This window comes from Pelmatolapia mariae, linkage group LG18 (genome assembly GCF_036321145.2).
Source record: "Pelmatolapia mariae isolate MD_Pm_ZW linkage group LG18, Pm_UMD_F_2, whole genome shotgun sequence".
Lineage (NCBI taxonomy): Eukaryota > Metazoa > Chordata > Actinopteri > Cichliformes > Cichlidae > Pelmatolapia > Pelmatolapia mariae.
This window is the reverse complement of record NC_086243.1, coordinates 20,609,296-20,619,507: the sequence shown is the minus strand read 5'-3', so window position 1 is coordinate 20,619,507 and position 10,212 is coordinate 20,609,296. Positions and strand designations below refer to the sequence as shown.

At 40.0% G+C, this 10,212-nt stretch overlaps 2 protein-coding genes across 3 annotated transcripts; both read left to right on the top strand.

The window, feature by feature from the left end:
- Positions 1-557: 557 nt before the first annotated feature.
- On the top strand, positions 558-3,079 carry bcl10 (BCL10 immune signaling adaptor). Of its 2 annotated transcripts, none has more exons than XM_063462165.1 (3): positions 558-1,025; positions 1,428-1,716; positions 1,889-3,079. In XM_063462165.1, the coding sequence occupies exons 1-3, from the start codon at positions 975-977 to the stop codon at positions 2,290-2,292; spliced, it is 744 nt and encodes a 247-aa protein (XP_063318235.1). In that variant the 5' UTR covers positions 558-974; the 3' UTR covers positions 2,293-3,079. The 2 variants fall into 2 exon arrangements, with proteins under 2 accessions (XP_063318235.1, XP_063318234.1); XM_063462164.1 differs by having other exon boundaries at positions 1,886-3,079.
- An 801-nt stretch (positions 3,080-3,880) lies between these two features.
- Positions 3,881-9,008, top strand: LOC134616127 (mucolipin-3). The gene is made up of 12 exons (XM_063460869.2): positions 3,881-4,087; positions 4,181-4,348; positions 4,448-4,601; positions 4,832-4,913; positions 4,989-5,085; positions 5,193-5,292; positions 6,784-6,896; positions 7,839-7,988; positions 8,112-8,213; positions 8,312-8,434; positions 8,548-8,754; positions 8,871-9,008. The coding sequence occupies exons 1-12, from the start codon at positions 3,881-3,883 to the stop codon at positions 9,006-9,008; spliced, it is 1,641 nt and encodes a 546-aa protein (XP_063316939.2).
- Positions 9,009-10,212: the final 1,204 nt, after the last annotated feature.

Sequence of the window (10,212 nt, the reverse complement as noted above, 5' to 3'; positions counted from 1 at the left end):
GTAAACTAGAGCAAACTAGTAAAGTAAAAAGCTCTTATCCCTCCTGCTTCTTTGAAACCCTGCCAGATTACAAGTGGTAACATTTCCCATTATTTTTCTTTTCTTATTTAATAAGCAACCTTGAGATCACTAAAGAAAAATAACTGCAAAACTATGTCTCAGTTTTTCCACATTCATTAATATTATCCTTATATTAAAGTTTACAGATCACAGTGGGAGGACACCTGGCCATAGTGATTTATTTTAAATCTTTCTGATTCAAACAACTAGTTTAGATCTAATAATACTTTAAACTATAGATGTTTTCATCCCCACTAACTTCACTGCAGCTGTCCATGGGAGCCTTTAAGAGGGCCACTTCTGTGCCCTGGACCACATGTTTGACACCACTGGCCTATAGTTTACTGGGTTTATTTAGGCAAGTGTAACACTTACTTTTCTTTGCATGAATGCTGTCAGACTAAACTGTGGGGTATAGCAAAACCTGCCAAACGTGTTGTTTGTATGCGAGAAGGTCCAACAGCGCCACCTAATGGAGTTATCGAGAAGCGCGCGTGGCCATGGTCGGAAGTGCAGAAGCGCAAGAAGTCGCACATCAGAACTCCAAGCGAAGAAAGTTGCTCAGTTTGGAGTTGTTCTGGTAAAACAGGAGAAGTCTTGAGGTGAACGTGGACTTTTTTATTCACAGTTACCGGTTTAAACTAGCGCTGAGTGTGAAACCGACGTCTCTGCCGTGTGTTGACGTAGTTAAGCCTCGACACAATCAGGAAGTCCGGGGATTTTTTTTTTCCGTTGTTGAAACAAAAAAAGTTGAATGGATAGTCGATAGACCACCTTTTATCGATTAATAATAAGGTGTCAGCTTATTTAACTTCTATAATTTATTCGCTGTTGTGTTTTAATCCACCACTACGAGATTATTAAAATAATCTTCAGTCGTTACCACCTGGATTTTCACTTTGCGGGGGAGAGGGATGGATGCTCCTCACCTCACTGAAGATGAAATGGCAGAGATAAAGAAAGACGTGAGTATTATACTTCAGGCACGCTCTGGCTTCCTAATAGATGCCAGATCAATCTGATAAGGGGAGCCATGTGGAAACAGATTTACTGCTAAATATATATTTAAGCATTGCTTAGCGCTATAGGCCTATTAAAAGGAGGAAATGCCCCCACCACACCCTCTTTGTGCCCTCACCATTTCCACTTTCTGTAGGATTTAACAGCAGGACAATAAGATGGACGTTTAGGGCACATCTGGACACCCAGCTTACTTTGTATGTGCCACAGAGAGAGCAGATCCAGGCCTGCTGTAGTCTTTGATTTGGGGGAAGGGGGGTGAACCCTGGACTGTGTGTTTCCTGTACATTGACACCTCACTTTGCCCTCTTTTCATCTGCCCTCCATGACTTCCTGTGGCTCTCCAGGTGCTGACCAGATTGCGGCACTACCTCTGCGATAAAATCAGAGCAGATCGCCACCTGGACTACTTGCGCTCTCGCAGGATCCTGACACGAGATGACGCAGAAGAGATCAGCTGCAGGACTACGCAGACCAAGAGGACGGCCGTGCTGCTGGACATACTGGCTGAGAATCCCCGCGGCCTGGATGCCTTGATCGAGTCGATCCGGGAGATGCGCTCGCAAAATTTCATCATCACTAAAATCACAGACGAGGTGCAGAAGGCCAAAAATGAGAAGATCGAGTCCCTCAGAGGTTAATACGTCAATTTCTAAAATAGTTGTGTGTGTGTGTGTGTGTGTGTGTGTGTGTGTGTGTGTGTGTGTGTGTGTGTGTGTGTGTGTGTGTGTGTAATGCAAAAAAGTGCTTTGTTCTTTATGACTTACAACTGTTCCCCTTTTCTTCCCCCTCTTCTATTACTCAGCAGCAGGAGCTTCCAGTTCCTCATCTGACTCCACTTTCAGCACTCCAACCTCAACCAGCGACCTCCCGTCAACATTTTCAAACAACTCCACCTTGCTCTTTCACCCGGACAGCGAGAAAAGCCCTTCCAACTCAGATGTGGGCACCTCACTCGATCTGCTGTCTTCGCAAAAAGCTGGAGACTCCTCTGTGGTTTGCGCCAGCATCGCCACGCCTTCCACGACTTCATCCAGCCTCCCAAAGCCCGGAGACCCCGGGGCGCCTCCTCTGCCGGACGAGGTAATGGTCGAGTCCCCCTCCAGCATAGATGCTGGAGCGCCGGGGTGCACCAGCAGTGGAGGCGATCCAAACTTCCAGCCCCTCCGGTCGCGCTCCCTCACGCCAACTTCAACTAGGAGCATCTTTTAGGAGCATATCTCAATAAGACAGTTCTCAACCGGTTAAAAAGACAACCACAACACTCACTCTCTCTTTTTCAGTGATATTCGTGCCTTCGATGAGGCGGTTGGTGAGAAATTGCTGCACATGGGCATATACTGTATACTACCACTATATTAGCTACCTTTTAGAGTGAAAATGGGGGCATTTTGTCATCAGCGAGGCTGGGATAACTTTTAAAGATTGTTTTTTGTTTTTCAAATGGTGCCAATTTGTTGCCTTAGTTTTCATATAAAGCAAAAACCAAACCAAACCCTAGGGTATGGAGATTGCCTAGTTTAAAATGGAAAATGTGACTAAAATGAGACAACGGTGCCATCAAAGAAGAAAGAGGAAATCTGTGCGTGCATCAGATGCATTTCTAACGCGGTTAGATTTCCAGCGTGATGTATCAGGAGTGAAGAAAATGTGACTCACCCTCTCTAACCTCTCCTACTCCCCTTCTGTGACAGGAGGTGTGATTTTTCTGATGAGCTGTAAAGGCTGAATGCAGTTTCTATGTTGTATACACTTGAATGACTACTTGAGCATATATATATATCCATGTGTGTGCGTATAAAGAGCCAGTCTTGGAGCAGAACTCCAGCTCATGTTTTTCTGTTGTTGTTTTTTTTCGTGTGTGTGCATTAAGTCATCAAGAATTTGCTTCATGTTTTTGTCACTACAATAGTCTTGAATTAGTAAACATAGTTTCAGTGACATCCTATTTCTTTCTCTATTCACTGGTCATGTAATAATAAAACTAAAAGTTGTTCATATATGGACTGGGCTTGTGTTTCTTTTTTCCTTTTTTCACTGTGTGGTTGATTTCCTGTAGCGATTATGAAAAATCAAAATGTTAGACTGCCAATAATTGTTGAAATAGGGCATCAACTGTTGAGGTCAAAATGAAGTTATTGACAGGCCTACAACGTGTAAATGTGTCGTCAGCTTCTGGGTGTGCAGACATACTTTTTTTTCTACTTCTGGAAAAAACTGGAAAAGCTACAAGTGGCGCCGAGGAATGACAGTCATTGTGGTGACGGCTGCTGTGGTGACTGTACCACCTGGTTTTTCATACACCGCTGAGAAGCCCTGAGTGTTAGACTGGGTGAACTTTGGGTCGCTGGTGCTCGGCGAACGCTAACAGGTATTTAATTTATTATCATAATTATATGTAGAATGAAGTTTAATACATGTAGTTAGCATCTGATTTAAAAAATATATAATTATATAATAACATCCAATATAAAATATGTGTAGTAATTGTTTTCACACACCTCTCAAATCTGTACATTTCTCTGGTACTGATGCTCCCTGTTGCAGGAAGCACTGGTGAGCTAAAATGGGCCAGTGTGTGATAACCACACAGCTGTGGTTTTGTAGTGTGTTATGGCTTAGTGTTGCATAATTAGTATGTATTGAAGTATAACAATTAAACTAAAATGAAGAGAATAGTAGCAGTGTACACAGGCTGGAGAACCAGTTAGATAAACATCAGGATGACTGGAATGGCCAGATGCTTTCTTTATCTATTAAACATTTCTGATGCAGGTGTCACAAAGCTGCCTTCAGCCTAATGGAGGACTCCGAGCAGCTTTTGGCTGTCAGGTCAGAGGAGAGTCAGCGAAATGGCTGCTGCGGCTTTGATACAAAGACGGTGGAGGATTTCAGACGGAGGCTCAAATACTTCTTCATGAATCCCTGCGAGAAGTACAGAGCTAGGGGTCGGAAACCATGGAAACTGATGATACAAATATTAAAAATTGCAATCACTACTATCCAGGTAATCCTTTAGTTCAGTGTGAATGTGTACAGAGGTTAGGAGCTACTTGTTTTTTACCTGTGAGACTTTCTTTCTCCCCCTGTTTCCAAACAGTTGGTGTCTTTTGGACTGAGTAATGAAATGATGGTGACTTTCAAGGATGAAAATTTGATGACATTCAGGAATCTGTTTCTCAAAGGTTACAAGGATCACCGGCACGGAAGCCTTTCCCTTTATACCAAAAGAGATGTGAATGAGCACATTCACTACATTATCAACAGGGTACTGAAACCTTTGTTTAATCACGTGGCATCTTCTATTTAATTCTAATTTTACACCATTAAAACATGTTTTCTGTTTTCTCTTTGTCTGTTTTTTCAGTATACCAATCTCCAAAACCTGACTGTAGGTAATCTCGCATATGAGCTCATTAATGGCGACTACACTCCTCTGACTTTGTGTCAAGTGTTTTATAGAAACAGCACCATCGATCCTGAAAACGACACCTTTGATATTGATCCGCATATTGATAAAGGTACAAAAACATAAAGTAGCTGCAACACTGTTTAGGTCAATGCTTAATATTCTGTGCAAGATATATTTATTGAAGCTGATTCATGGCAAGAATGGAAAATAATCACACTGTGCACTTGTGACATGAAAAGAGGAAGCTTGTTCTACTCTTCACAGGGATTCGTGCTTCATCGTTCCTCTGCTAAATAATACAAACTGAAATAACTTCTGAACACATTTTCTCCACCACAGATTGTATTTCCATACACCCTATGCAATCATTGAGCAACAACACTCTGGCAACGCAACCCAACTTCTCTTTGGATTTCAGAAGGTGGCTAAACTAAAAATATTGGTTTCATGTCCGATGATAAGAGTGTTGGCTGCTAATATATGTTTGTGTGTCCAGGCTGCTATCTGTGAACATCTACCTAACTCTGAAAACCATCAATCTGCAGACTGTGCGGCACCACGAGCTACCAGACTGTTATGACTTCCACATAGTGGTTGGTGACACTATCTGAAAAGTGCCACAATCTCAAAGATATATTTTCTATAATATTTTAGGAGATTTTACAAGCTCAGTGACAAACCATCCTTTGTTTTTACACAGATCATTTTTGACAATCGTGCACACAGCGGAAAGATAAAGGTTGATATTGAAAATGATGTTAGAATTTATGAATGCAGTGACTGGAACGTGGAAGGCACATGTGAGTAGAAATTGTACTGAGAGACACCAGGAAGCAAAATATTTGTTAGTGTTAGTCAAACGCCAGCAGGGGGCACAGTAACACTTTTCTACTTTTCATAATACAGCTGTGTTCAGACTCATAGGCATGAACGTCATGGTCATTTTGTGCTTTTAATGATTTCTTTGAACTGTTCTTTTTCCAGGGTCGAATGATTAAAAAAGGGAATTGGATACAAAAGGGTTTTTTTGGATTAGGTCAAAAGTATAAAAGGTGGTTCAGAAAGTTCTACAATGTCTGTCAACTCAACAAGTGAAAGTCTGTTAACTTCATGTTTGTGACTATGGCTGACTAAAGCTGGAGCATAAAAAGGATTGGTTTGACAGCACTCATTGGACTGACCAATACTCAGAACAATGGAAAAATCCAAGGAATTGTAGATTTACACAGGTTATGAAGCTGTCTTGGAGCCATTTCTAAACGAGTGCAGATTCCAGGATCATTAGTTCAAACAGCAGTATGTTAGTAAAGTTATTTAACATGTCACCACTTTGCCTTGGTCTGGAAGGAGACCCAAAACTGTCACCCTCAGATAACAGGAAATTTGTTCATGAACCACTCAAGCCTACCATGAACTGGAAACTGATGGGACACCAGAGTCACTGTCCAGAGTGAAATGAGTTTTACATCAGCATGTACTGAGAGGGTGTTGACCCAGAAAGAAGCTACTGTTCCCAAATCAACACATTTAAGAAAACCCAAATGCATTCTGGAGAAAAGTTTCAGATGTTCAGACCAGATAGACTGACCTATTTGACCACAGTGGTGAGGGGTAAGTTTCCTGCCACTGGTACTGGTACATTGTACAAAATGGGTGGAATAATTATAATGAAGGAGAAGCACATCCAAATTCTTCAACGTCACCTCAAATCGACAGGTTGAAACTTGGACGCAGTTAGGTGTTTCAAAAGGACAAACACATCAAACTGGTTTTGGAATGGATAACATAGATGATAATTTCATTTCTCATTAGAAATTTTTGGACTGTGCTTGAAAGCTGGCCCCATGTCATGAAACCAACCAATTCAAATGAACTCTACCAATTCTGCAAATATGGTCACATATCCAGCCAGAATTACACGAGAAGCTTGTTGATGGCTAACAAAAGCATTTGGTTGAGGTGCAACTCACTGAAGGACATTTAAACAAATATTAGTGGGGGTGTATGTACATGTTTGAGCTGCTATGTCTAACTTTGACCCTATGTGGATTTGAGAAAATCCAAAGTAAATCCAATGTTGTATGCTGTACAATCATTCCACCATGGAAAACAAACAGTTCAATCAAATCACTAAAAACCCCAAATTACTATGAAATTCATGCCCATATTGAGTGTACGTAATTTTTTGACTGCAACTGTACCTGCATGATCCAAGAAATGACAAAGGTTATGTCTCAGTTTTATAGAGACAGAGCCCCCAAAATATTAACACCTGACCTCAAATATTCTAGCTGGGAAGAACGATTATCTCCTCTTGTCATTTGATTCTGTGGTCATCCTCGCCTGTTTCGCCTCTCTCATCCTCTGCATACGATCTGTCATCCATGGCATCCAGCTCCAGTTTGTAAGTATCACCACAGAAATACTTTTAGCATCTGGCTCAGTTGAGACACTAAACAGCACCCGAGGCAGGACATAATTATAGTTGATGAGGTCAATCAAGTAATGTTCTCTATACTTTTGGTGAGGGGCTTTACATACTGTTAACATGATGTAGTTTTTAAGAAGAGCACATATAATTTTGTGAAAAACTCTTGAGCCACCTTTCATTTCATTTCTTTATATTTTGCTGGGAAAATGGGACATAGGTGCAGAGATTTATTGAAACATACAAACATGTTGGCATGACCACCTTTATTCTTCTGTCTATCAAGGTGATTTGACACTACCACTTATTTTGATAGCCATGCTTCCACCTAAGACTGTTTCTGATGAGGCCAGATGCACTTTCAGATATTGTTCTTCAGCTCTAGATAGTTTTTAGGCCTGACACTTCTTCTTTTCTTTTCCCGTTTCCTCAGATTTTTTAAGGATACACTGCACACCATAAAGAGATATCCCAAATTATGACATAATAGCTCTTTAGAAATAATCTTGTTATTGCAAATATATATTTTATGCCTGTCAAACTGTGTTATCTTTGTCATTTTTTGTAAATTCAACTTATGAAATGGGAACAGTTGATGTGTGACATGTTTTAACAAACTGCCAATAACAGTGTGAAGATACAATTTAAAATTTACTAATTTATTATTAGACCCAACACCGGTTAGTTCCTTGAGTTGATACTTTTTTATGCTTGCATGATTTATAGGTCAGTGTTAAGTGCTTCAACAAGCAACAAAAACATTATAAATAGTCGGGTGACTCAAGATTTTTGCACAGTATTGCATTATAGTATTAGCTAATAGACTAAGTGTGTTAAAATGTACCTGTACTCCTAAGTAACATCTCATTAGCTGACTTGTTTGACAGTCTGTTTGTTTGATAAATTTCTCATATGTAGGAGTTCAGCATATTTTTCAGTGCCTACTACAATAAAACTGTGTCCTGGTCAGACCGCATGGAGTTTGTGAATGGCTGGTACATCCTCATTATTGTCAGTGACATAATGACCATCGCTGGATCAGTGCTGAAAATTGGAATACAAACAAAGGTTTTCTTTTTTTTCTCACTTTAGAAATCAGTGAAACTTTTCTAAATGGTCTGAAATCAGTATTTAAAGGGTTGCAGGATTATCCCATTTATCAGCCTCTAATAGTTTTTTTTTCTTTTGCAGTTCTTAACAAACTATGACGTCTGTAGTATCCTCCTGGGAACAGCCACGATGCTTGTCTGGGTTGGTGTGATTCGTTACCTGAGTTTCTTCAAGAAGTACAATGTAAGACTTTCCTAAAAGTGCCTAATAGAAAATTACTTTAAACAAATAACTAGGAAATGAATTTCTAGAGGAACTGAAACTCCCCTTTTTTGTTTTAGATCTTAATCTTAACCTTGAGGGCGGCATTGCCCAATGTGTTTCGATTCTGCGTCTGTGCAGCCATAATCTACCTCGGGTACTGTTTCTGTGGCTGGATCGTTCTTGGACCTTACCACGACAAAGTATAAACACTTTAATTCATATTACAGTACAAACATTAGGGTGATCTGTTCCGACATAATTTCCAGAAACATGATGTCAGAATGTTTATCGTTATTAAAACATTGTTTTACAGTTCAGAACACTGGCTAAAGTGACAGAGTGCCTCTTCTCACTCCTCAATGGTGATGATATGTTTTCCACCTTTCTGAGGATGAGAGACAAGACCTACATGGTGTGGCTGTTCAGCAGACTCTACCTCTATTCCTTCATCTCCATCTTCATCTACATGGTTCTCAGTCTGTTCATTGCTCTTATCACTGACACGTACGAAACCATCAAGGTCAGTCCGAGTCACCCTGATGTTTGATATCTTGCAGGGATGTAATTTATTGTTGAATTTGAACATATTTTATTTATTTATTTATTTATTTATTCTTATAATGGTTCTTTTTCCAGCATCATCAGAAAGACAAGGAGCCAGTGTCTCAGCTTCAGGCCTTCATTGCAGAGTGCATAGATCAGCCCGAGTCTGGACGATACCAGATTACTGACGAGTCGACCTGCTGCATGTTTACACGTGGTTGCTTTGGATAACAGGGTGTAGTGTCATCATTTTGCCAAGTGTGAGCAATGAGTTGCCCTCATGTGACTGCAAAATGCGCCACAGGGTCCTGAGAGTCTGTATAGAGCCTTTGTTAACACTATTGGGTGATAGTGATGGAATATCTTCCAACTTAAACAGATGTATTTTTACTTGAGTTTTGACTTAGTAAATTAGCAAACTTCCTATGTTAAGGACACAAGGTCACATTATGAACCAAGGTAAAATCAATATCAATCATTGCCATATAAATATGTCAAATAATATTCTCTTCTTGCCAGTGTTGCATTCAAACATGGAGGGCAGATGTCTCAGACATTAGTGGAGAAAAACACTAAGAAGAACTTCCTCCTGCCTACACAACAACGATATAACTTGGCGATCTTTTATATACAAGCACTTAAGGATAAAATTTAAACATCTTTCTATTTTCATAATAATTTATCCAACTTGGAGTCTTCCTACCCTAGCTGACATTGGTTGAACAGTGGGGTTCACCCTGGACAGGTCACTAGTCCATCACAGGGTCAACACAGAGAGAAAAACAATCATTCACACTCACATTAACACATATGGAATTTAGAATCACCATTAGCTGAACAAGCACATCTTTGGACTGTGGGAGTAAACTGGAGCACTTGGAGGAAATCCACACAGGGAGAACATGCAAAGTCCACCAGGGGGTACAAACCCAGAACCTTCTCACTGTGAGGAAACCATGCTAAAAGATGCAACTCACAAATAAACTTCACAACTTAAATGCAAAGTAAAGTGAAAGTGAATTTCCTGAAACGTAATTGCTTTTCATCTCTTTATTTTGTGCTGAGCACAGGTTTTTTGTCAGCAATACAGAAGCATATCCTAAGCATATCCTAATAAATTACTTTGTGTATTTTTGCTATACATATTTGTATTTTTTCTTTTGCACAACATGTCAAATTGAGCACCTTATTTGGATAATAAAGTTTGAATTTCAGTACTGAGAGCTACTTAGGATCAGTCATGTCCCTTATGGATATATTTCAGCGCACCTTTAGCCATAACAGTGGCACCTATTGTAAATTTAATCTGACTTTTTCCTCACAAACATGGTCGGCAAAATATCTGAAAATAAAATATTTGTTTCAGCTGAATTAATTTTACCTCACAGCACTTATGACATGTACCAATGATGTCTCTGAACCAACCATAGCACAG

Coding starts and splice junctions, on each gene's coding strand:
- bcl10 (XM_063462164.1), top strand. CDS start 975: ATGGATGCTCCTCACCTCACTGAAGATGAAATGGCAGAGATAAAGAAA. Junction 1,026..1,427: donor TGGCAGAGATAAAGAAAGAC/GTGAGTATTATA, acceptor GTGGCTCTCCAG/GTGCTGACCAGATTGCGGCA. Junction 1,717..1,885: donor GAAGATCGAGTCCCTCAGAG/GTTAATACGTCA, acceptor TCTATTACTCAG/CAGCAGGAGCTTCCAGTTCC.
- LOC134616127 (XM_063460869.2), top strand. CDS start 3,881: ATGGAGGACTCCGAGCAGCTTTTGGCTGTCAGGTCAGAGGAGAGTCAG. Junction 5,293..6,783: donor CTGGAACGTGGAAGGCACAT/GTGAGTAGAAAT, acceptor CAAATATTCTAG/CTGGGAAGAACGATTATCTC. Junction 6,897..7,838: donor ATGGCATCCAGCTCCAGTTT/GTAAGTATCACC, acceptor TCTCATATGTAG/GAGTTCAGCATATTTTTCAG.